The sequence below is a fragment of the Hippoglossus stenolepis genome, chromosome 16, assembly GCF_022539355.2.
Source record: "Hippoglossus stenolepis isolate QCI-W04-F060 chromosome 16, HSTE1.2, whole genome shotgun sequence".
Classification (NCBI taxonomy): Eukaryota; Metazoa; Chordata; class Actinopteri; order Pleuronectiformes; family Pleuronectidae; genus Hippoglossus; species Hippoglossus stenolepis.
The window spans coordinates 2,785,451-2,811,577 of record NC_061498.1 but is presented as its reverse complement, the minus strand read 5'-3'; the positions used below and the strand labels follow the sequence as shown (position 1 = coordinate 2,811,577).

Below are 26,127 nucleotides of genomic sequence, written 5' to 3'. Positions count from 1 at the left end.
AATTATGTGTATAACAAAAAAGTTCCAGGAACCCTCCAGTCAATGAAACACGTCATGCCCGTTGAGTCATCACTTCTTTGACAATTTGCCACATTAATAGGCATCAGTCAAGAACTGAAGAGATGCACAGGCCTCCTCAGCATTATGTTGTGTTAGTTATGCTTTATTGTTGACAGAGTTGAAGGTTTAAAATTGCTTAAGTCACAAAGGCATGTTCAAAAATTTGCCTGAGTCATTTATTCCTCTTATGTTACATAATTGACAGACATTAGTATGTCAATAGTCATCTATTGTCATAACCTATTTGAGTGAAATTATTAATAAATATCATATATTCAATATTTGGTTAATTTTTTTGTGTTTTCTGAAAAACCTGAAAAAAATGACTTGGGCCATTAGTTTAAGAGGGTGACGATATACTAACATATATTTACACTTTCCCTTCTTTAAATCCGTTACTGAGCTGATATACACACACACACACACACACACACACAGCTGATGGTGACACGTGTTTGTCACCATCAGCCATAAACACACAACAGGAAGAAACCAGTCTTTAGCTTTTTATTAAGTTCCATATACATCAATATTTCTTCAGCTGTGATACAAAAAAAAGGAAAAAGAAATCAAGTCAAAAATCGGACAAATTTTTTACAAACGGGGCAGGAACCTTCAAATACACGGTTTCATCCTTCTCAGTCGATCAGTCAGTCACTACTGCAGAGCAAATCATTTACAATAGCTTATTACCACACGTCCAGTAGGTTATAGAAGTTTAACCAAGCAAACTACTGATGTCCAGATATTTAGTACAACTGTCTTTCATGCCACTTCAGACTAAACGAAGAGTGAAAATGGGAGAGTTTCTCCTCGGTGACACAGAACCCTCGATACATGATGCTCAGTAAAACTCAGCCACTGTTCAGTGAGTGTTTCAGCTTCCTACGTCTTGGACATGATGACCACAAGGATGGCCTGAGAGATTTTTTAACAAGAAAAAAAAAAATAAAAAGAAGTGAAACAAAAAGATCGAGATCAAAAAAATAAAAAGTACATGGAAATATGAGAGCTCCTTAAGAGTCTTTTCTCCGAGGTAAACTTTCTTCTGAAATGCCTCAGTTGCTCACGCTCCTTAGTACAGTCCCACTGATGAAGGTCCAAACAAAAAAAAAGGTCCCTTAGAGCTGAAATGGGCCGACGGCAGCTCCGGCCCGAACGGTTCTGTGAGAAGCAGCAGTGCTGGCTGCGCCGACACTCAGAGGAGCACGTCCCAAACGCCGGGGGAGGCCGAGTCCGTCACAGACTTACAGTTCAGAAAAGCCATATTCTTGGTAAGTGCATTTTGTTTTGAGCAATGTGCGACGCTTTCTAAGAGGCCGAAGAAGACTGTAGCTTGTTGTTATGAGACCTACGGGATGTGGAGAGAGGGGAGAGTTGAGAGCCCTTCACATTTTATTTTTTTTCCTTTAACTGTCACGACAGCTCAAGAACACACGGAGAGAATGTAAAAGGATCGCCGGGAGGATCCCGCAGCCATGTTGGTGTAATTTACAGGGAATGCTTTTATCACGGACAAGAACTGAGGTCATATTATGAAGTCAAACTCTGGTCTTCTAAAACAATACTTTCTAAAACGTTTAGTTTCCATATCATTTAAAACATTCAAAGTCAGATATCTTACAACCATTGTACATGATAAAACATTGGTACACTCGAGACAACCAGCTTCTTCAAACTCTAACATACAAAATATCATATAAATATCTCTATAATAAAATATGCAGCTTTGTTATATTCGTATATCTGGTAACATCTTCATTCTCAACATGTCCAGTTCAACTTAGATGAGTAACTGAAAATAAATACAAAGTTAAGAACTAAAATGCATTAAAATCTCACTGAAAACAAGCTAGTGACTGTGATTGGAAGAAAGCATGTCCCTCAATTACATGGTTAACACTGTCAACATGGCTGCCAATATTGTCACATTTGAATGAAAGCACATTTGGTGTTTGAGTGTGTGTGTGTGTGTGTTATTGTGATGGTTGATTTTGTTTCTAAATGGATTTTGTTTTGTGATTTTCTGGAAACAGAGCGTTCCCAGGTCATTATTACAAGAAACCCCAGCATCCAGTCCAGACTCCAGCTAGACTGGCCCACTTAAGAATCTGACAATCTGCAAGAAAGAAGAGAATGGGATGGCATAAATAAAAAAGCATGCAGCAAAGGTGAACAGACACAAATGCAAGATGATTCACGACACAGATGTAACACGGCACCAAGGTTTGTTAAGACTTTGGACTGAGGCTCCATCCATACGAGTACGTTCGTTTGATTATGTTGTTTTCAAACTTAACTGATCTCTGTCAAGTGTTTTGTCTCTGCATCAGCGTTAATCTGCTTTAATGTAAACTGGGCATGCGTGAAACAGAAATCGTTTGATTAACAGCTCGTCTCCTACGCAATAAAAAGTTGTATCATAGTAAAGAGCTGTTGGCAAAGACAACAGGGTCAATAACACTTGTAATTGATTTGCCGGCGCAAGGGAGGCGCAGAAATGCCAGGGACGAGTCCAGCAGCCCTGTCTTCAAGTAATAAATAAAAAGATAAGACTATTATCATTATAAAAACAGAACAGTGGCATGTAGGACAATTATGAGATTTCAGTTATCAGGTATAGCTCAATGACAGCAGAGGCTGCACGCACAGCGCCGGTCAAAAGGCGACTCTGCTCCTCTCCCGTCACCCACATACAGAACCCATCTCCACAACAACCTGCTGAACTCACATCCATGTTTCTGGATAAACAGGGCGTCACTTCTTCTGACCTACGCTGCAGCATTACTGTCTTAACGTCGCCAGCTCTGTTGGTTTTAGTACCGAGCAACTCTTAAAACCATTTGAGTGGTTAAAGCCAACTCCAGTCTAAGTGTAAAACTCATTCTACAGCCAAATACCACGACTACGGCCATGCCAGAGCAGGAAGTCAAAGTAAGAAGTGAATGGCAGGCATGAATGCAAAAATAAGGAAAAGGAATAAATGAGACTGTCATGACAACCAGCGTGGAGTCAGAAGTTTAAAGCACAAAAACATAAGCATGGAAAAGTTGAGAAGAAACCCGGGGGACCTGGAGAGAGTGCAGGAGGACGAGTGCTCAGCCTCACCTGCTCGCTTTGAATCCTTTAAGCTTCTGTACAAAGAAGGCTTCCAGCACCTCGGCACATTGAAAGAAGGGCGTGTCGTTGGGATTGTAATAGCGGCAGTTGTCGAAGATTTTGGTCACGTCGGCCACGAACTCGGTGAGCTTGTGGTAATGTCGCCTCTGCAAACGGGTTTCCATTGTGGAAAAGTCTACAAGGGGATCGAGGAATGAAGCGTGAGAAGAATATTCACAAAGCATGAAACACAGAGTATGGATCAGCCGGAGGGAAATTTACAACTTTTCTCATAAGCTGCTGCTGATTGTTCTTACCCATCGGTTCCTTGATCACACGATAATAATCCGGTGCATCGTGGGGATCCACTGGTTCGAGGAAAGGCCATGCCATTTTGTGAGTCTGTTAAAAAAACACAAACAAGAAAAACAAAATCAGAGTTGCTTTAAAAAAAATGAAGAACAAATGAAATGGCTTGTTTTTAGATTGAAAAAAAATATCGTCTTTACAAAATTAACCATCACAGGAAGTTACAGACACTGGTTTCATACCTGCAACGAGCGTAAAATTCTTTTCAACCCCTCGTTGTCCTTGTCGGTGAGAGGCGTGAGGACCGTCATGGCGTCTTCCGTCGACTGACACTGCGGACACACGTACACGTCGATGTGAGTGGCCTCGCTCTGCAGGATGCCCACGCAGCGCCCGTGGTACCAGTTCTGGCAGCGGTCGCAGCCAATGTAAAACCTGCGGGTGGAAATCAGATGCATCCTGGTTAACACACACCAGCGAAAGCGTTTTAAAAAAGGCGGTTAAGGCAGGTGTGTGTGTTGTCGTACTGTGATTCGTCGTATGGCGTCCGGCAGATGCAGTAGAGCTCCTCGTTGCTTCCTCCTTCCTGACCTTGTTTACAGTCGTTACACACGAAGTCCTCCAACTTCTTCGCCTCCTTCTCCGTGATGCCGACACACGCACCGTGAAACCAGTTGGAGCACAGGTCGCACCCGATGTAAAACCTGAGAGGGAAACAGTGAAAGGTTTCAGTGAAAGTGTCACCAGTCAACATTACAGTGGCGTGTTCCAGGGAGCTTACTTTGACTCGTCGTAGGCCGTCTTGCAGACACAGTACAGTTTGTTGTCCTTCTTGTGATCCTTTGAGGTAGAAGAGAGCTTCTTCTTCTTCTTGTGTTTAGATGAGCTGGAATCCCCGTCCTTTTCTCTGTCCCCATCTCTGTCCTTGTCTCGCTCCCGCTCTCTGTTTTTCTCCCTCTCTCGATCGCGGTCTCTGTCTTTGTCTTTATCTTTGTCTTTGTCTTTGTCTTTATCTTTTTCTTTATCCTTGTCCTTGTCCTTGTCTCTGTCTTTACACCGGTCTCTGTCCTTGTCTTTGTCCCTGTCCCGTTTCTTGTCCTTGTCGTGGTGCCTGTCCCTTTCTCTGGGTCGGTCTTTGTCTCTCTCCTCTTCCCTCTTGCGCTTATGGGACGAGGGCGGTGAGGTCACTGTGTGGCTGCTGTGAGGGGAATGTGTCGAGTGGGAAGGATGGGAGGAGTGGGAAGAGGCCGCCTTGACTGTTGCTGCAGCAGCTTGGGTGATGGCCGCTCGGGCTTTCTCCTTCTCCTTCTGGAGCCTGGCTAGGTCCCGCCTCAGCTCCTCCTGAGAGGAAGAGAAGACACGGAACATTCATGTGTGGTTTCTCACTTGTTGTCAACTCCTCAGTAAACGTTATGCCTGATAAAGAATGCGTCTTATGTATTTTAACGCAGGTAAACCAGCTGAATAGGTATTTGACTTCTTTCCCATTGCCAGTAGATGAGTTTCCCTTTTCCCAAGGTGAGTCATGTTCGACATCACCAACGCACTGAGAAGCTCTCTCACCTCTGTCTTGCACGATAGGAAGTAAAAAGTGGTTTTGCACAATAAGCACACAAGCGTTCGTGGCTATTTACGTGCCAACACCTAGAAGTTGAATGTGCACATTAACGTTGTGCCAGATAAGTTGCAGCATCAGTGCCTAGACCGACAAAATGAAGAAGAAAATCACTGCCAATTGGAGCCAGAGCTGATTAAAACCTGTGTTTACTGCCGAGTCATTGTAACTATTTCCTCTGCAGATAAAACCCAGATGCTGGTGGATGTTAGTGGGTTTTTCCCCCAGTGGAAAAGTGGCTTTACACTCAATACATCCTGCTTTGCTAACCTGTACTTGCAGCTGCAGCTCCTTGTCCAGCAGGGCCCTCTTCTTCAGGATCTCGGCCTTCAGCTGCTCTTTGTGCTTGTACAGCAGCGCCGTCAGCTTGGTGGCGTTCTGCTTGAAGCGCTTCTGCTCCACCACCTCCTCCTTCTTTCTCTTCTTAGCTGCCTGCTTCTCGTCCTTCTCAATCTTGTCGAGGATGAACTTCATCACCTGGTTGCACACGATCATCCTGAGGAGAGGAGACCGAAGGATGTCAGGTTGATCACAGGGTCTGTTCAGTTCTAGTAGAGTTGAGACCAGTGCAGAGAATACACAACACACAGTGACAGTGAAACAAACCTCTGGTTCTCCTCTCGCTCAGCCGCAGCGAGCGACTTCCTCTGCTTCAGCTGCTCTGCTGCAGCATTCTGCTTCACTACCACCTGACAAGAATAAAAACACATTTACGTTGGAATAATTCAGTATCTTGACGTTGTAAGAAATACATTTTTGTGAATTGTTCTTAGTCGCACCTGTTTTTGGATTCCGTCTCCGGGGCTAAGAGTCGGCAGATTCTGCAGATTCTGCTCTTTCTGTTCCCTTTTAGCCTCATGGTGTTTCTTCTTCTTTGGTGGTGGTGGCTGTTGTTGCTGTTGTTGCTGCTGCTGTTGCTGCTGCTGCTGCTGTTGTTGTTGTTGCTGCTGTTGCTGCTGCTGCTGTTGTTGTTGTTGTTGCTGCTGCTGCTGTTGTTGTTGTTGTTGTTGCTGCTGTTGCTGTTGTTGCTGCAGCCTCTGAAGATGCTCCTGGACGCTTGCTGGTGCCTGTATGGTCACCATGTTCTGGATCTGGTGGGCCTGAATCTGCCCCCCCGCCTGCTGGATCTGGATAGGCAGCTGCAGTTTGATCTGCTGTGGAACCGTGCCTCCCTGCTGCTGCGCCTGTGCCTGGATCTGAGCTTGGATCTGAGCTGCAACATGGGGTGGCAGAGCGGAGAGCAGCTGGACTGGCTGCTGCAGGCCGGGGACAGTGATGAGCTGATGCCTGATTGGAGACTGAACCTGAAGTTGGGGCTGCGTTTGAACTTGATTCTGGGTTTGAGGCTGGAACTGGACTTGGAGCTTAGCTTGAACTTGGGGCTGGGCCTGGACTTGCAGCTGCTGCGGTGACTGGATTTGAAACTGGGGCTGTGTTTGCTGCGGGGCCTGAGGCTGGATCTGACCTTGTTGCTGGAATTGGACCTGAACCTGGTGATGGAGTTGGTTTTGGGCCTGAGACTGAACCTGAGGCTGCGACTGTACCTGGGGCTGGGACTGTACCTGGGGCTGAGGTTGAATCTGGGGCTGGGTTTGCGCCTGCGTTTGAAATGAAGCTTGTACCTGGGGGTGGTACTGGGACTGGACCTGGGGAAAGTTCTGGTTTTGGGTCTGAAACTGCACCTGAGGTTGGATTTGAGCGAGGGGCTGTACTTGGGCTTGGGGTGCATGTGGCTGAAACTGAACTCGGACTTGCGGGTGGATTTGGGCTTGTGCTTTGGGCTGGAGATGAGCTTGAGCCTGAATGTGTGGTATTTGCTGGACTTGGCCAAAGGGCTGGACCTGAATCTGTGCATGGATTTGGGCTTGAGGCTGGGGTTGCAGTTGGGTAGTGGTCTGGGGCTGGAGCTGAGGTTGGGGGGCTCTCACTGTAGTAACAACAGAAGAAACTGGTATTCCCTTCATTTGAACCTGCACAGCTGAGACTGGCATTTGAGAAACCTGCTGCATGGACATAACTGTAGGGTGCTGGACTTGTGCTTGAGACTGGGGAGTAAGAGATGCTTGTGGCAGGGGGGTAAAAGGTGCAGAGGCAGGTACAGTGGCCAGGACAGGTGCCTGAATGGGAGCTGCCGCCTGCTGAGCCGGCTGAACAGGAGTCTGACCTTGAGATGCGGCTGGAATCCAAACCTGGGGCTGAGCTGCCCTCTGTTCTATCAGAGCTACAAGAGGAGGAAGCAAAGAGATGACAGGTATTAAATTGTGCCATTTTCATAAACATGTGTAAGACTACCAGAATAAAACAGTAGTTGTGGGTCCTTTACCTGGCACTGAAGGTGTTGTGGAGGTGGCTGTGACCGTTGTGACAACAGCACCGGCCATAGCAGCGTGGAGGGGAACTGGAGCTGTGACTTGAATTTGGGTTAGAGCTTTAGCCGGGGACGGGACAGCAATCTGACCGGACACAACAGCTAAAACAGGAGCAGAGACCGGAGCAAGAGCGGGGGTTGGGACTGGGACTGCAGAGGGAAGAGAGGCAGAAACTTGTATTTGGGCAGAGTTGGTAGCGGCTGCAACTTGGGCAGCCTTGACTGAGACGGGGGCGACAGCAGGGGAAGGGGCAGTCATGTGCATCTGGACAGGGGTTGGGGTCAAGCCCGGGGAGGTGTTGAGGGCATGTGCCTGGACCTGGGCCTGAGGTGCAAACTGTCCAGGGACAGGCAGCGTCATGGAAGTTTGGGTTTGTGTGGGGAACAAGCCTGGGGCAAAGGTGGCGACTTGGGTTTGGACCATGGGTGAGACTTGAGGGGCTGAGGTGAAGACTTTCTGAGTCATACCCAGGACAGGGTAAGCGGGGGCCGGCACAGATCTTGCCACTTGTGGTTGTGTGGGGAGAATGCCTGGTGTGGAGGAGAAAACCTGTGTGGAGGCCTGAGCTGCAGCTTGTAGCAGGGCAGGCGCAGATATCTGTGATTGAGCAGGGATGGATTGTGGGAAAGCAGTTGGAACTTGTGTTTGCATCAAGGTCTGGGCTGCAGCTTGTGCCGGAGCAGGCACAGGGACTGAAGCTGGGCTGGGGGCCAAACCTGGCATTTGTGTTGGGGTAGGTAGAGGGGCTGTCATTTGTGTTTGGGCTAAGGCTGAGGGAGTCGTCTGGACATGTGCAGTGGTTCTGGCTTGAGCTGGAGTCGACATTTGGGTTTGAGGGGTCTGAGGTACAGGAGGGGTGGCAGTAGTGGGTGATGAGGATGGGGCCATGGGAGTGAAGAGGAAGCGCTGGACCTGACCATTCGGCATGGCTGCCTGCATTAGCTGCTGACCGGGGCCAGGAATGACTGTTACACCCTGTGGGATGATTTGCAGCTGACCCTGGCTCTGGCCCTGACCCTGGATCACCACCGTCAGACCGGGGTTTCCACCCTGCAGAGATGCAAACAAAAGACATTTTAGATTCAGTCATAAAATAATACACTATATTTTCACTGAAGGAGGAAAAATGCATTCCTAACCTGAGCGCTCTGTGTCAGCTGCATGAGCTGCGCCATAGTTAGTTTGACTTGACCCTGCTGTGGTCTGTTGGTCTGTGCGGGAGCTACAGGCGTCTGTCCAGGAGCTGTGGCGGTTGCATGAGGTGATGGTGCAGGAGCCGCTGCTCTCTGAGCGGCTGCTGCCGTCGGCACAGGCGTCGAACCCGGCACCATCTGCTGAGGTTGGCCTGGAGGGGACGGAAGAGGGAGGTGTTTTAATTTTTACCTGCAGGGCGTGAGCCACAAAGGCTGTTGACATTCGCTTGGAAATAGAAAAGATCAAATGGGCAAAGCACCTTGTTGAGTCATCGCTGGACTTCGGACCATCGCGGTGCCCACAGAGGTAGACAGGGGGGTTGACGGGCTCATCGCAGCGCAAGGCTGGGTTTGACCTGCAGCTGTACTGGCCTAGAAAACAAAACCAGCAGTAAAAATCATAAGGGATCATGCTTCATTATTCAAAACAATATAAAAGGATATGGTGAAAAACCCACCTGTTCCTGAGCAGCGGAGCCAGAGGTGGTGGCTCTGAGGTTGATGTTGCCGGTCGTAGGATGTAGTGTGCTGTATGTCCTCAGGTTCGCAGGAGGCCCAGAGGGGAAAATGCCCAGAACCTTCTGTTGGACTACACCTGTCGATAAGAACATTGACATAAGGATGAATTTGTACTGAGCAGATTCAGGTAATAAAGTGAAGGATGTACAGAAGTGGGCGGGGAGGCATGCTGGGTGTTTGCAGGGGAAGAGCTTTGCAATGTCTTGTTTGTTTTAAATGAAAAAATGTCAAAACTTCTTTGGACACTCAGCTCATGGCAGTTAAATCGCAACTCAGAGATCGGAGGTGGTTTAAAGACGGCTGCACAAAACTGAAAAAAACAAAAAAACAACAAGCAGACGCTCACTTAATGCGATAAAAAAAAAAGAAACTGGTGACATCATCCATGCTGATATTTGCCTCTCACGACACAAACATTTCATCCATTTTGGCAAGCGTGAGCCCAAACCAGCGGAAATGGATGAGACGCGTGCTCCCTACCTCCTTGAGTAGTGGGCATGTTGAGCGTGACAATCTTGCTGTTAGCGGGCAGCGGGAGTTTGGCAGCGAGGACCTGGCCAGCCACAGTCACGGGGCTGCCAGCGATCTGGAAGGTTTGCCCTGAGGTGGTGATGCTGCTAGCCACGGTGGCCACCGAGCCACAGGAGGCTGCAAGACACACCATGCCACCTGCGGTCATGCACACCCACAAGGGCCACGACAAATGCCAGTCTACAGCTGCGGTGTCCACTGGAAGGTTCGATTATTACTTCTGCCAAGGAGAATGTGTTTCTATTGCACTTTGTCGTCTGTTCTTGTCCGTCAGCAGGACGACGCAAAAACTACGCAACTGATTTCCATGAAGGTTTGTGGACGGGTGGAACATGACCCGAGGAAGAAGCCATTCAATTTTGGAGCAGGTCTGGTTAAACAGGCAGATCCAGGATTTTACTTTGACATGGTGAGATTGGGTGTTAGCCTTGGCAGAGGTACACGCTCTGAGTTTCTGATGATACACAGAATCTTGTGTATCCTTTAGAATTAATAATTTTAACAGGACTGAAAGTGGACACCACAAGTCTCAAAGTCACTTTGGCAAACCAATCCTATTTACCGACGTAACAAAGAGTTTTGTCGATGATCGACCTTTTACAAATTGATGTGGCTCGAAGATTTAGAAAGAAGGAAATGTGTGAGAAAGTCTGTCTCTAACAGAACATGATGGATTCCAGGGTTTCACTTTCCGCCTGCTTACCTGAGCTGCTGTTGTTGGTCTGACCCTGCTTGACCCAGGAAGCAAACGACTGGTGGAAATTCTTGTCTTGCTGGAAGGAAACTGCTGAGCCCAGTTTGGAGGCGAGGACCATCTTGGTTCCAGGTGTGACCTGACCTGTCCTCAGGCCCGTGGATGCCGGCGTGCTGGCTGAGGGGGTGGTGGCTGTTGTGGTGGAAACAGGTGTACCCGGTCTCTGCTGCTCCAGACGTTTCTAGAACAAAAAGATTTGGGAAAGCATTTAGGTTTGGGTATTTGTAGCTTAGTGACCTCTCAGGAAACTGTAGCAGCATAACACTGTGTTCCCACCTGCTGGGCCGCCAGTCTGGCCTGTTTCAGCTGATTCTCCAGATGGGCCTTGACATCCTCTGCCGTCCTCAAGCTGCTGCCAGTCTTGGAGGGATCTGAACCCTGTGACTTCTCCTTCTCCAACCTGTAACACCGATAAGGTGAGAATCCGGTGAATCAGGGCTCTACCAGAAGAATTCAGTGTTCCCAAGAAGGATAATATTTGGGGCCCTGTGTTTTTTATTCACCTCTCTGCAAAGGCCCGGATCTCCCACAGCTCCATCTCCTCTTCGGGAACCCACGTCTCCACAGCGATGGGCCCAGTCAGCTTAGCTGGCTGCTGCTTCTTGGGCCTCAAGGCGCTCGAGCGCAGGCCTTTCCTCTGTGGAGTGGGGGTCTCTGCTCATGTGAAGGGAGAAACAAAATGCACGACATCAGCACAACTCCTGGTGGTCGTTCTTTAAATAACTCTCTCACACTGCTTCTAAACAAATGTTATCGTATACCTTTGGGAGTGTCTCTTGTCCCGAGGGGACAGATGATCTTCCTGATGCAGTATTCTGAGCGGATGCCATACGGCCCCACGTCTCTTCGTTTTATAATCTCCGTCGTGGTGATGTCCGTCTCCGAGGTTTCTTTGGTGAAAATAAAACATATTAGTGCAACGGCACCACTAACAGCAGTCAAAATACTAGTTGTGAAGTTGCATGTTTGAACTGAAAAAGAAAGTAATCCATTAATGCTACTTCAAAGCCAGATGCAGAGAAGTTGTATAGAGGAAGTGAAACATCAATACAGGAGAAAAAGAAGTGCAAAGCATTTTCTCACCTTTCCGAGTAACCCCTGCATTGGCAGCCGCTCTAACAGCCATGTCGTCCCACCTCAGACAGGCCCACAGCAGCCTCAGCATCAGGCTGACCCCTGCCAGTGACCTCACAGTCTGGAGACGGTACCTGAACGCAACACAGTCGTATAGAACAGAGCTGTAAGTATTGTTTACAAGTAGACGCTCCCAAAATAACACCCAAAAAAGGTCTAAATGTGTTACAAACCTCCATGTGATCCCAAACGTGGGCCGAGGTGAAGGGTACGGCCAAATATCCAGGGCTGGCTTGGCGTTGTAGTTGAAGATGGGCACTTCTCTGATGGCCCCTCTCCTCGCCAGCCTCTTCAGGTCATCGTTCGGCAGGACGAAGATACTCTTCTTGCTGCTCTTGGTAACAAACTTGCGGTAGGACGGCAGCGCGGTGCCCGAGCGAGCCTTCTTGCATTTGGAGAACCTCAGGAGGCTGACTCTGTCTTTGGTGGAGTACTCTTTACTGATCGTCATGGAGCTGGCTGCTGCTGAACCCGTCGTGCCCGTCTTGGTGTCAGCGACTGGATGTTTGCTCCTCTGTGAGACGACTGCTACAGGTGCAGAGGCGCTGGACTGGGTGGTGGTGGTGGTGACGGAGGAGACTGTGCCACTCGCTGCTTGAGGCGTCCCATCAGGCTTAGTGACGCTGCTGGTGGTTGGGGCACTTTGAGACTCTGCAGTTGTGGTTTTCAAACCTTCGCTACCACTGCAGTTGTCAGAGCTAATGCTTTTCACACAGGAGGTGCTTGAGGATAAAAGCTTGGCTGGTGTGGTTTCCTCACTGTCCACCGCCACATCCTCTTTCCTACTCAGAGCGTCTCCTTTCTCCGCCACGTGGTTCTCCAATTTGGGGACTTTCAGGGGAGGTGGATGACACGAGTCGGACACATCGTTCTGTGAGAGGCCTCCGTTCATCAGAGACTTCACGGGCTTGATATCATCTTGGACTCTGGCTGAGTCTGCAGTAGCGGCAGGGACCATAGCTTGTCCATTCACCTGCACCGGACTGCTCTTGTTCTGCTCGACCTCCATGCTCTCTGCGACGCTCTGTCCGCTGCTTTTCTCCATCTCCTCGAACCCACGTTTTTTAGGATTCTCTCCCGCTAGCGTCACCTCTGGCTTCTGTGTCTTCTCTTTATTTTCTATTGCCTCTGATATACAGTTGTTACTGTTTGCTAAGGGTCCTCCATTCACCTCTTTATGGGTTAAGGCCTCCCCACTGTCGCTCTGCACAGCGCTCACCTCTGTCTCTTTGCTGTGGTTGGTTGGCGTGGGTTCAGATTTGACGTCCACGTTGTCCGTTTTCGCCTCCTGCTCAAAGTCGAGCTTTTTAACCACGTTGTCCTTCACGTGCAAGTTCTCCTCCTTCTCCTCTGCTTTCACACACGGGGTCACAGCAGGCTGCTGTTTGTCCAACGTGGATCCTTCGGTCTTCAGCCCTAAATTAGTCTTAGTGGCCGGTACTTTGGACAGCAGGGCCGCCTGCCTCACCCGCTCCAGCCTCTGTTTCTCCTCCAGGGTGAACTGTTTGACCCGGCGCTCCAGAAGCCCGTCCAGTTTGGACGGCTTTACCTTCTTCTTGTACGCCGTCCGCAGCTGGAAGCCCTCGCTGACGTTCACAACATCGTAGTACGGCTTCGATGCAGCCCTCTCCTCCTCCTTGGGTGGTTCTACACTCTTGACTGCTTCTTCCTTCACGGGCTCCACAGTCGACGAGGACGGGCCTTTGTCTTCAGCTTTATCTGCAAAACAAAGAGTCACACAAATCAGCGGACGATGGAAACATATAAACAGCATCAAGGAAGATTCATTTCCTCCATTTACCTTTCTCTTCACTTGAAGCAGCAGTTTCTGGGCAGGGCTCAACCTCCATTTTTTCATCTTCTAACTTCTCCTCCACTTCTTTCCCCTCCTCCTTCTTCTCAGAGGGGGTTTCTTCCTCTTTTGAGCTCTGAGGTTTGCAGTCCTCCTCTGATGAGGTGGTCTGAGCTGATGCAATGAGAGACGTTTGCTCCTTGTCCTCATCCGCTGCATCCTGCTTCTCAGTTTCCATCAACTTCTTCTGGTTGTTTGTGCAAGATGCTGCCTTTTCCTTCCTTCCCTTCTCTTTGAGTTTAGCTGCTATGATGACAGGAAGAAAACATTAGTATATGAGTTAATACTGCCTCTAGTAGAAGAATACATGGAGGAAAATAAAAAGCAGTACAAGTGTTCAGCTCTTACCCTCCAGTTCTTTGCGGTAGTTTACATTTGTGTTCCCTGGTAACTTGGGAACAAAACGTGGCACATGGGTCTTACTGACCCAGCTCCAGCCACCATAACCAGTCACCCTGTACTCCTCCCCCTTCTGCTTCCACACCTACACGGAGAAGACATTCAAAAACACAACTATAATGCAGTAACACTTATCTGAGGCTATGTCCATTCTAATTCATTTCCATTTTGAAACAACAACAAACTCAGACAAATCAGAAATGCTCTCTGTCCATAATAAACACTCCTGGGAAAGTAAAACCACAACAATTCATATCTATACATTTTATAGCATGACTGGAGCTGTGCTATGTTACCTGGTGTTTGATGGGGATGGTGTACTTCACCCAGGTGGCCTGCTGCAGCGTCTCCTCATCCTCCAGTTTCTTCTCTCGCTTCTTCCCCTTCTCTTTGTCTTCCCGCTCCATGGAGGTCATGCGATGTAGCCTTAGGGGAGAAAACACAGAATATGTACATGAGCAGTGCTGAAATGAGAGAGAGAGAGGATCCCAACTGCTGCAGAAATCACTGGTGCATTTAGACTTTGAGGAGACACAGCAGATGTTAATGTTCACGCAGGTTTCGGCTTCATTCACCTCGTGTGTCCGAGAGAATCTTTCCATACAGGCAGCATGACCACTGGTTTGATGGCACACTCCAGTATGGCCAAGGCCAGAGCAAATTCCCTGGCCTTGCTGCACATCTGCACTGCTTTGTTCCAGTTGTTCCTTGAGAAACCAGAGACAGACTCCATAAGACAGCAGGTAAAACCAAAAAACACAACTCTGAAGCTCAACCATATTCCAAACATCTTGCAAAAACCCCAAAAAGATTTTAGAATATCTGCTTACTGCCTTTCTTGATGAAAAGTAGTAGCACCTCGAAATCTCACTAATTAATCTACTTGTATCTTAAGAGTAAAACTCCATCTTGTTGTGTAGTTGCCTGTCAAGCAACATGAGCCTGGCGTGAGTTGTACCTGTGCGCTGCCCAGTTAGGATGCATGAAGGGTCCGGGCACGTTGGTCTCCAGCTGGATGATGGTGAGACGCAGGGTGGAGACAGTCAGGCTCCGAGAACCGTAGATGGAGCCGTTCCACTTGAACTCGGCCGCGGTGGTCAGGCTGAACTTGTGCGACAGGTGGCGTCTCTTGTCGTGGTCCTCGCGGTGCTGATGTTTGTTGAGGGCCAGGACGTTGGTGCTGTACTGGTTGTGGTAGACCCTGTATTTACCCTCCTGACCCAGCTTGAACAAGCTGTTCAGATTCACCGTCAGGTCCCTTTTCAAGAAGCTGAGTCGCAAAGAGCCAACGTCGGAGCGAACTGGGGATGACTGAAACACGACAGGGAGAATATACAGTGGCTTTAATAACTCATTTTTATGTCTTTTTTTATTTTAAAAAGGTTTTGGCAACGAACAGATGATCACCTCTTTGCTGGCTCTGGGCGTTTGGTTATTCACTTCCTGGGCTGCTCCTCTCACTCCTTCACTTTTGACCCTTTCGTGATAATCCTCTGTCAATCAGAAGCCAGTGACAACATTAGTTTAACAACACTGACTCACTGATTATTTACTTTCTGAGTACTGAGGAGTGTCTCTCGTGTTTACCTGCCCCATCCTGACTGGTGAAAGACGACTGCGAGGACCGATCAGCCAGGTCAGGCAGGTTGCTCCCGCAGCTCGTCTCCGGCTGAGACGACTGCTGCTGAGGCTGATCTTGGGTTTGTGTCAGCGAGTTGTCGCTGTTTAACTCTGCTTTCAAGTTCTCATCTAAGAAAAATACAGTAAGATTGCAGTTTTAAATACACACACACACAAACTAAATGACATTTTACAGACATTGGCAACTCAATATATCTTATTCAGAGCATCACCAGGTCTTAAATCTTGGTTTATCTAAGTCTATAAAACCAAAACCCAACTTAGACAAGCTGACTGTGCACTTGCTGCAAATCAAGACTCTGCCTTTGTGTTTCAACGGTCGAGTCCTGCATATACAGTACATGCAGCTCTTTGTTGACGAGGTAGCAGGTGGTGCTTCCAGGCAGAGAGCCCTTTGTCCGACCAGCAGGAACCCACCCAAAGGGCTATAAATTGGAATGAGAATAAGGGGCTGCTTGTGACAGACGTGGTGTGGGGGCCGCTGCCAAGGACGCCGACCAACCACGGTGCCAAAAGTGTGCTTTTCAAGACCATGCAACAGCCTAAAGTCTCAGATATTACACCATCTAATTGGATGTTTACCAAAGACAATGGAAAGGAAAGTTACAAAGGATCCGGCTGATCCCAGTCAGTGTTGCGTAAGAGCTTAAACATTTTGGATCATCCACAAAAAAGGAGGCGTTAGCAGCCACAGCATAAAGGTTTTTGTCTGAAATGTTATTTATGTTCCAGTAGACGTCCTCTTTCACAGTGTGTGTCACACATGGAGGCTGTTAAGAGTCTCAGGAATATGCATCAAGGGGCGAAATGGGCAGAGAACACACAACACGGTGTTTGAAGTCGTGTTAAAACAGAGCCAGCAGCAGCCAGACAACCCAGAGAGGATGTTTGTCAGATTTTGACGAACCTGTCCTCTCCTGCTTTGCCGCTGTAGGCGGCTCTCCACTCTCCTGGCTCCTGGCGTGACCGGGCTCAGTTTCCTCCTTGGTCTCGGTGGATTCTGTTTTAGGCACAGCCGAGTCCTGGGAGGCTGAGCCGGGGTTAGGATCCGACCTGCAGCTCTCCTCTGCAGAAGGAGGAACCGAGGCTGCTGTGGAAGGACATAAATACACAAAGCTTATAGCACGAGCAGAGTCCCAATTTCATTTATCAGTGGGTCAAGTGAGGGGTTCACTTTTACCTCGGGAACTAGCATCTTCCCTGGACTCGGGGACTTTGTGCTCGCTGTTCTCGAGCTGCGAGGTGAAGTCAGTAGTTTCTTCTGCTGCTTTAACGGAACCCGATTCTGTTTCCTGCTTTCCTTCCTCTGCTCGTCTCTTCGCCTGCAGCCTGACCTTCAAATGCTCCGTGATCACATCTACAAACAGGATGAAACATGTTCATTTGTTTCAGAATAAACGATACAGTCCTGTTAACCCAGCAAAAAGAATGACTGATCCACACAGATCCAAGACCTGGCAGACTTTCTTTGATGAAAAGCAGAGAATCATGTTTCAAAAGTACAATTTGCTGCATCTCCAGCAGCTCAAAGAACAGGAAGGTGCAGGCAGCAGCAGCATTGGGCTTTTAAACAGATGAGAAACACTAGGAATACCCATAAATCAGTTATGATGGACAAATTAAATAAATCACTGCAGTGGCTTTTTACAAACACCCAATCATTTCCTCACTGCAGAGAACATTTTAAAAATCCAATAAAAAACGTGCTGCCCTTCATCGTTTGACTTCTGGTGACGTGCACGTAGAAAAGCAGTTACAACACCAGACACATAAGGAAACACGTCGAACACACAAACGGAAGCCGCTGACATGGTCATGAAAAGTCATCCAACTACTCTGGAGGATGTTTGAGGGAGAAAAGTGTTGCTATTAGTCTGATAAGCGCGTGAAACAGGAAGAGACGGCCGCTCCGAGCACTTCTGTGAAACTGTCACGATCTGCAGAGCACTGAGGTCAGAGGGGAAACGCTGCTGATACATACCTCCACTACACAGCTCCGATCACACGTGTCCTCTCACAAGTACCAGAACAAGACAACACTGCTTCAACGTACACATTTCTCTCTTTGGGTGTGAAGACAAACTCGAAAATCCGTTACCGTTGACAGCGGTGAGGTAGGCTTTGTTGTTTCCACGGGCTTTGTTGGTGAGGTCCTCTGTGACGTCCATGTGAGCCTGCACCTCCTCCCTCATCTCCTCCAGCGTGGCATGCAGGTCCACCTCCCAGTACTCCTTATCCAGGCTCTCCATGAGCTCCTCCAGCTGCGCCTTGGTGCTGTAGTACCAGATCTTTTTCGTCTTGTGCTCCCCGTACTCCTCGCTGGGGAAGAACAGGAGATAGATGTCAGAACAAACCACACACACACAAGTTAGCTGGTAAAGTTGGTTCCCCGAATATGCAAGATTTAGCCCAACTGTAGCAGCTGCAGATTGTTGAAGAAACATTACTCTCTGTGCTAGATTACTTTTAAGATGCCTCTACACAGTACTGAGAAAGAACTACAGCTGCACCCCCCCCCACCCACCCACCCCCCGGCCATCTGGTTCCAGACTCGATTTCAGTTACAGCAGCAAGGTGGTTCCTGCAGGAACTAGCTACAGGTGCTTGTGAAGAAATGAAGATAACTAGAACGGCACTCAGTAGAGCGCATATCCCCCCCCCCCAACCCAAGACCCCAAATAGTTGCACTAAATCTCCCACACTTCACACAAATCATTCCCCTGAAAATAACACACTTTCTTCGGCAAAAGAAAAAACACGAATTATTCTCTGGGAAAGTTGTTAAATTGTCAAAAACACAATCTCGCACTTTAAAAGAAATGATTGTGTCAACGACTCTTCACACCTCGACTGAAAGAAATCCTGTGTGGTGCTAACTTAATGCACATTTCAGGGGACAATAGGATCTGGAACAGAGTCAGAGGTAACTCTAGTGCAACCGAGCGGCCGCGAGAGTCCAACTTACACAATAATCCTTCTGTTCAAGAACCAGTATTTCCTCTGGTGCCGGTCATACCCGATGGGCTCCTGGCGGATGTAGGGCCTGATCTTCTGTGCCTCTGCTACACAGTCCGTGACACCGGGCACCTTGTGAGCCACGCAGATCTCACACTGCCACTCGTCCTCTGGAACCTCCTCCAGCGGCGGCTTCACGCACTCCAGGTGGTAGACCGCCGTGCAGGTCTCGCAGCACAGCAGGTCGCCCAGTCGGTGACACACGCGGCAGTGGTCGTCGTACAGCACGCTGCCGTCGGACATCAGCTCCTCGCGGGCGATGTTGGTGGTGAGAAACTGGTCCACCAAGAACTGTAGCACCTTGATCTTACTCTCCGTAGGGCCGTAGGGATACTCGTCCACCTCCTGGTACGGGAGGACATGCTGGTACTCCCGGTCGCTCTCGCAGTACGCCCGCAACACCTCAGGCCACGTCATGCCGTCAATAAAGTACAGAGTGGAGTTGAAACTGTCCTTGAGGTCAGCAGGGCCGAAGGTAGTGTTGGAGGAGTCCTCCTCGCGCAGGATGGCCTTCAGGAGGGAATTGTGGGTCTCTGCTATTAAAGTGCACTGCTCCTGGCCGACCAGAGCTGCGCAGAAGTCCTCGAAGCGGAAGGGCGAGAGACGCAGCACCGTGCTGAAGTTCCGCAGCACCTCGTAGATGGAGGTGGCGTTGAGCAGCTCCTCGTTCGGCACCAGGAGATCCTCCGAGGTCTCGGGAAGCTCCAGAGGAGGAATCTCCTTCTCCTCCAGGATGGGGGAGCGAGGACGGGGAGCCCGGAGCTTTTTCTTCCCTGCGGGAAACAAAGGGACATTAGCCAAACAGAATTATATTACTTTAATCCATAGACTACAGCAAAGCATTAATATTCTGTTGATGGCTGCATGAAGAGACAGACTGACTCTTAAATATCATGTATATTGAAGTACTGGGTGAAAGTACTGTCACATCTGTATAACAACAGACATACGACGTATACGAGGGCTTAATTTCACAATTATCTTCTTCTTCATTAACCAAATACTCGTTTGATCCATTAAAAGCTCACGAAATTATAAACAATGTGAATCTGTGGCTTCATTCAAACTTCTTGTTTATCCACAAACCAAAGATTTTACACTTTACTGTCATTAAAAGAAAATATCCACATTTAATAAGTGGAAATTAAACAACTGAGTTTCTTTCATTAATAAATCGATTATGAAAATAGTTGGTGATTACTTTAGTTGTCTATTACCGATCAATTAATAGTTGTAGCCCTTTTGTGTATAAATATCTCTATTAATAGGTGTTATAAAAGCAGTGGATGAATGTAGTTGTGATTCAAGACAAATATCTAAATGTGAGAAGGATGAATTGTCTCTGAATGGAAACAAACTTTAAAATATTCTTTACATAATGAAATTAGATATTATTATTATTATTTCCTGGTCCTGCATCAATGCAAACTTTGGCTGTGCAGCTGTTTATCAATGCACGTGTTGGCTGAACTACACTTTATCATCACAACTCTCCACTATCATCACTTCTTCAGGTGATGAAGGGATGAACTGAGTGGGGGGGGGGTTAGCTTACAAATGACAGGCGAGCTAATCAGGCTAAGTTGGTTAGCTAGCTCCTTCCTCTCCCTCTTGATAAACAACTTAAATAAATAATAACAATAAACAAACTGAAGCTTCCATGTCAACCTAACGAGGAGTATAAACAGTTAGCATGTTAGCAGCCGCCTGTCTGCAGGGCGACAGGATGAGCTGCTACCACCAGCTAGCGTTAGCACGCTAGCAGCTAAGCTAGCCCCGGCTGCACTTCGATATTCGCAGTAACGTGGATCCGCGGCCGTTTGGAAACGTGGACGATTTTTAAAAAACGTGATTTCTGGTGTTTTGTCCGCGGGGCGAGCTGCTGGCGGAGCCCCGGGGATCACAGCGCCTGCCCGGGCTCCTCCGAGCAGGACCGCGGCCTGTGTTCGTGCACTGTGCATTCTCCATTTTGAACAATAACCTTCCAGCTTCCTGCACCGGAGATAAACAACCAGCGCGTCCCGGCCCCCTGCAGCGGGGGTCCGGGCACCGGAGCCGCCGACACCTCGGTGGTATTTACCCGGGGTGCTGGCGTGTGTGCTCTGGCTCCGAAAGCTGCTCTCAGTGCAGTGGCTGGCATCATCCTCCACCTCCTCCTCCTCCTCCTCCACCACCTCCTCCTCGTCCAGCACATCATCTTCCAGGCAGTCGGACTCCTCTTTCAGGGCCTCGTCCTCCTCGGACGGGGGCTCCGCCGCCACCAGCTCCTCTTCCTCCTCCGACCTCAGGCTGACAGCGTCGTCCTCGTCCTCGTCGCTCTCGTGGTCGTCGTACACCACCGCTTTGGAGGCGGCCGCCGTCCGCTTCCCTCCCCGTCCCCCTCTGCCTCCTCTGCCGCCGCCGCCTCTGCCTCGTCCCCTGCCCCGCGCCGACGTGCCGCCGGGTCCCCCTCGCCTCTTTCGGCTCGGCTTGGTGGGCTCCCGCGTGGGGCTCTCCTCGTCCCCGCTGTCCCGCAGCCGGGGCTTCAGGTTCCGCCGCGGTCGCAAGCCCCGGGTCGCGGCCGGGGACGGCTCCTCGTCGGTCGGCAGGGCTTTGGGCGGCCTGCCTCTCTTCCCTCTCATGATCAGCGACTGTCTCTTATTCTACAACCGCAGCTCCCCGCGCGGGTTTAGCCGACGCCGACGCGGGCGAAAGCGGTACCGCCGCGTAGCCGGAGCGGCGGGGATCCGGACGGTGCGGTGGCCCGGTGGTACCCCCGCGTCTCTCCGGGTGTGAAGCCTTAAAACGTTAGCCCGGCGTCCCGCTCTGGTTCGCCCCGAGCCGCCATCTTTCTTCTTCTCTGCCTCTGTGGCTCCACGGGCCCGCACACTGGAGCCGTCACGTGGTGACGCTGCTTCCAGCTCGGGGGCAACAATGAGCCGCGTCTCCTCGACCCGGCCATGTTCTTAATATCTGCATTATTTACATCGCTTATATCACGTGGATAATACGTTTTAATATTCATTTAATATTCTAATACAAGTTGACGTGTTTTACGTGCATGTGCAAGAAAGTTACGTAAAGTTAGCATCATGAATCTAAAATGATTGGTTATATTCATGTCACTTTGTTAAAAATTATTATAATGAGGAACTCCCCAAAGTTCTCTTAGTATCTAAAAATTATTACTTACTAAATAAAAATGATTTAATATCTGAACATGATGATGTAACATCTCAAATTATGACTTAAAGCAAAGACCAACAGAAATGAATGAGTCAGTATCTTATAATATCGATTTCCAATGTCATGATTATGATTTACTATGTTTTTATTTAATATTTAATTTTGTTATTGTTCTTTTATAATTTCGGTCTTTTATTGAATAAACGTACTGTCTTATAAATATATATATTTTATTGTTTCTGTTTTATTCTATTACTTCTCTCTCTCTCTCTCAAACCCATTCAAAATTTCTAGGGAGGAATTTTCTAGTTGTTATTATTATTGTGATTAATAACAACACTACTATTGTTATTGTTGTTGTTACTGTTCTTTCATAATTTGACTTTTTATTGATTAATTATGTCTCTCTTTTATTTCCACTTTAATCTCATCATGTGGATTTAGTTCATCTCTTCATCTTTTCCTTCATCAGCAGAAATGAGCTTCAATAGTTAGATTAACTATCAAACCACATTAAACTCTAACTAGTGATCTCAGTGTGTATCGTGTGTGTAGCATGTGGAATATTAATATTCAAACCGGGAGCAGCTTTAAGAAACAGTGAATAAAATCAAATCTAACAAAAAACACAAACATCTGACACGTCAGTATCAGTGAACACAAATGTTATTTGATGTATTAATAAAAACACAAGGCTGCATCATCAACTCAGAACAGATTCATGTCTCACTGCTGCAGTAAATGTGGAATCAGTTCGTTAAAAACAATTAAACACGTAGAAAACAGATTAAAATGATAAATACCCTGCACTGAGTATAACATGTTTGCTGACCAGGTGCATATTCTAGTTGTCGTGGCCGAGTGGTTAAGGCGATGGACTAGAAATCCATTGGGGTCTCCCCGCGCAGGTTCGAATCCTGCCGACAACGTCATCTTCTTTTTCTGTCATTTTTAAAAAACACGTTGTTTTTAATAATAATGATGATAATTTTTTGTTCTTTAAACAAAAACAAACACGAATTGTTTCCTAATTTTTTAACAAAACATCTGGAAACGTGATTTATAATGCAATGGAAGAGTAGAGAGCGCCACCTACCGGCCAGCGGCGTCACATCACCAGGACTGCTGGGATTAACATTCAAATTCAAATTCAAATTCAAAACAACTTTATTCGTCACTGCAGGATGATTCTAACTCACATTTATAAATCAAAAAGAAAGAAAACAACAATAAAATCAGAACAACATCCACAGACTGTTAAATATCTGTGTAGTAAAACGTTTAATTATAAAGTAAGAGTTTTTAAGTATGTAAAAGTACAGTGAACAGAGTAACAGCTGTAAAAACTGATGTAAGAACGTAGATAAAATACTGAATGATTGAAGTAATACAGATGTAAAGTATGAGCAGTTAAGGTGAATAAGAATATATGAACAGGGACCAGGTAGCAGCAGATGAATAAATACTGCAGCATGTTAATAAATGTATATACAGCAGATGTATGATAGATGAATATATAAATAAATAAATGTATATATATATATATATATAAAAACAGAAAACAAATGTGACTTCCCTCTGACTGTGGAGCTCAGCCAGCAGGGGGCAGCAGCGAACCAGACATGACAGATCAAAGTCAGAATCATTTCCATTATTTATATTTGGTGTCAACATTTATTTTTAATGTCAGATAGTAAATGAATGAACTGGAATAACTGTCCTCACGTCACCTTGTGCTCTTGTTTGAATTGAAATATATTTTACAAAAAAGTTTAAAAACTACCTAAGTTGATTTGATTGAATGTTTTTAAATCCATTTTGAAAGAGCAGGAAACAGAGTCGCTGGGATGTTGATGTTTTTGTCGATGTTTGGTTTGTTTTGCTCCTTATTTCACGTTTTAACATCGTCAGCCTTATTCTTCTGTTTATTACCTGTTTAACTTCTACTTTGTTTGTGTAAATAATAAAGTTTAAAACTGTTTACGAGACGTTTGGCAGCAGCAGTAACAGACCGGCTGGGGTAGAAAGAGGATATGTGATTTAAAAACAAGTTAAATAACCTCACTTCAGTGTTGTGACAGAAGAAGTTAGGAGATTTTTGGCCTCGGAGGCAGTTTGGTTTCCTCCTCGTGTGTTTTTCTCACCTTCTTATTATTGAGGTTTTGTCTCTTTGCAGTTCCTGTCCAAGTTGTTGTTTTGAACTTTAGAACACGGGACAAGAAGAAGGTTTTAACCACTTCCCCCTTCAGCTGGTTCAGGTCCACCAGAGGCCGATCAGACCCGGGCGTGTGACCCCAACGTCTCAGGGCCCAGGTGGGATCTGTCCTCCTGATCCATTTCCTCCTGGAGATGATGTTAAAACTCCTGCAGCCTCTTCCTCTTCCTCTTCCTCCTCATCCTCCTCATCAACAGCATCCTCCCAGGGTCACTGTTGCTATCTCTGTTCACTTGTCTGTTGTCTCTTTGTCTGTTGTCGTTTATCCAGGACACAGACGAGGAGAAAACCTCACACAAGTATCTCTTGTTGTTCTCATCTTGATGCTTCATGAGAAACAGCAGAGACACAATCTGTACTTCTTTATTTCACACAGCTCGCATACTGCAAATAATTTATTTCATGCGACTTCCCCAAACCAGAACCAAACATAATATTTCATTCACCGCAGATAGAATCTGTCTGTGAGAAAAAAACCCACAACGTAAATCCATGTGTGTGTCTAGACTGAGCTGAACATGTCAGTATGAATGATTGTGATGCTGCTGGATTCGTACAAACAGGTCACTAGTTCATACACCCACAATAATCTGCTCAGTCACTCACGGCACGAAATGTCCTCCTCACTTGCAAATCCTCAAATCATCTTAAAACCTCCGAGCGCGGTGGAGAGCCGAGGCTTTGGAAGCTGGCACGACGGCGGCAGCGGCAGCATGTGGCAAACAGCCGAGCTCCAGAGGGCAGGAGCCCAGAGGGCAGGATTCAGGCTCAGGCCTCGGACTTTAGAAAAACCTCCAACAGTCATGAGAGACGGGATTTTATTTTCATTTTATATATATACGTCAGAAAAGACTTAAATCAGTTCTACTCACATTAGAGCTCGTGTCAGGATAAAGGCCACAGAGCAAAGGTCACTGGGTCAAATCACTGAAGATTAAAGGAAGTCGGTCGTTTTCAATCCAGGAATTAAAATCCAGATGAGAGGGAGAAAAGAAAAACCACTGATGTCAGATAGAAAACCTGTTTATTCACAAGAGCCTTTAAATAAACTGTTTTTACACAATCTGGAGGGATCTGGGAGGAACGAGGAGCCTGAGAGGAGCGAGGAGCTGAAGGAGCCTGCGAGGAGCGAGGAGCCTGAGAGGAGCCTGAGAGGAGCGAGGAGCCTGAGAGGAGCCTGAGAGGAGCCAGCGAGGAGCCTGAGAGGAGCCTGTGAGGAGCGAGGAGCCTGAGAGGAGCGAGGAGCCTGAGAGAAGCCTGTGAGGAGCCTGAGAGGAGCTAGGAGCCTGAGAGAAGCGAGGAGCTGAAGGAGCCTGCGAGGAGCGAGGAGCCTGAGAGGAGCCTGAGAGGAGCCTGTGAGGAGCGAGGAGCCTGAGAGAAGCCTGGAGGCGAGGAGACAGTGAGGAGCCTGTGAGGAGCGAGGAGCCTGTGAGGAGCCTGTGAGAAGCCTGTGAGGAGCCTGAGAGGAGCGAGGAGCCTGAGAGAAGCCTGTGAGGAGCGAGGAGCCTGAGAGGAGCCTGTGAGGAGCGAGGAGCCTGAGAGGAGCCTGTGAGAAGCGAGGAGCCTGTGAGGAGCCTGTGAGGAGCCTGAGAGGAGCGAGGAGCCTGAGAGAAGCCTGTGAGGAGCGAGGAGCCTGAGAGGAGCCTGTGAGGAGCGAGGAGCCTGAGAGGAGCCTGAGAGGAGCCTGTGAGGAGCCTGAGAGAGAGAGGAGCCTGAGAGGAGCCTGTGAGGAGCGAGGAGCCTGAGAGGAGCCTGTGAGGAGCCTGAGAGGAGAGAGGAGCCTGAGAGGAGCCTGTGAGGAGCGAGGAGCCTGAGAGGAGCCTGCCAGGAGCCTGAGAGGAGCGAGGAGCCTGAGAGGAGCCTGCGAGGAGCGAGGAGCCTGAGAGGAGCCTGCGAGGACCCTGAGGAGCCTGTGAGGAGCGAGGAGCTGAAGGGAGTCAGAAATGTGGAGCAGCCGGTGCAGCAGACTGTGACTAACGTGATGTTAGAGATCTCTCTGCGCTGCCGGGGTTTCCTCTTCAAGAAATTACATCAGCTTCCTCTTCGCTGCGTCTTCTGATCAACTGACACGTGCTCATCATCCTCTGCAGCTCCAGAGATGTGACATGTGACCTGATGCTCTTCAACTAAAACCACTCACTGACTCATCTCCTCTCCTCTGGTGTCTGGGAGACGCTGCTATTTTCACACTATGCAGATTTCTTTTTGTGGGGTTTTTTTTTTTAGATCACAGCCCAGATTATGATTTAATGCAACA

The 26,127-nt window shown here is 48.0% G+C and overlaps 1 protein-coding gene and 1 non-coding gene across 6 annotated transcripts; one reads left to right on the top strand and one right to left on the bottom strand.

Moving 5' to 3' along the window:
* Positions 1-553: 553 nt before the first annotated feature.
* On the bottom strand, positions 554-21,367 carry bptf (bromodomain PHD finger transcription factor). 5 transcript variants are annotated; one of them, XM_035181035.2, is made up of 32 exons: positions 20,571-21,367; positions 18,441-19,263; positions 17,574-17,794; positions 16,656-16,832; positions 16,383-16,565; positions 15,422-15,583; positions 15,242-15,327; positions 14,793-15,145; positions 14,410-14,541; positions 14,131-14,260; positions 13,784-13,919; positions 13,385-13,681; positions 11,757-13,302; positions 11,533-11,657; positions 11,211-11,339; positions 10,953-11,103; positions 10,726-10,849; positions 10,399-10,630; positions 9,645-9,812; positions 9,104-9,240; positions 8,906-9,017; positions 8,592-8,797; positions 7,407-8,502; positions 5,863-7,304; positions 5,690-5,772; positions 5,354-5,579; positions 4,250-4,809; positions 3,996-4,172; positions 3,711-3,903; positions 3,477-3,561; positions 3,169-3,355; positions 554-2,179 (listed from the first exon to the last, which is right to left on the bottom strand). In XM_035181035.2, the coding sequence occupies exons 1-32, from the start codon at positions 21,109-21,111 to the stop codon at positions 2,164-2,166; spliced, it is 10,236 nt and encodes a 3,411-aa protein (XP_035036926.2). In that variant the 5' UTR covers positions 21,112-21,367; the 3' UTR covers positions 554-2,163. The 5 variants fall into 5 exon arrangements, with proteins under 5 accessions (XP_035036926.2, XP_035036923.2, XP_035036925.2 ...); XM_035181032.2 differs by having other exon boundaries at positions 554-1,411; XM_035181034.2 differs by having other exon boundaries at positions 554-1,411; positions 13,385-13,678.
* Positions 21,368-22,502: 1,135 nt separating this feature from the next.
* trnas-aga lies at positions 22,503-22,584 on the top strand. The gene has a single exon. It is a non-coding gene; the product is annotated as a tRNA-Ser (tRNA).
* Positions 22,585-26,127: the final 3,543 nt, after the last annotated feature.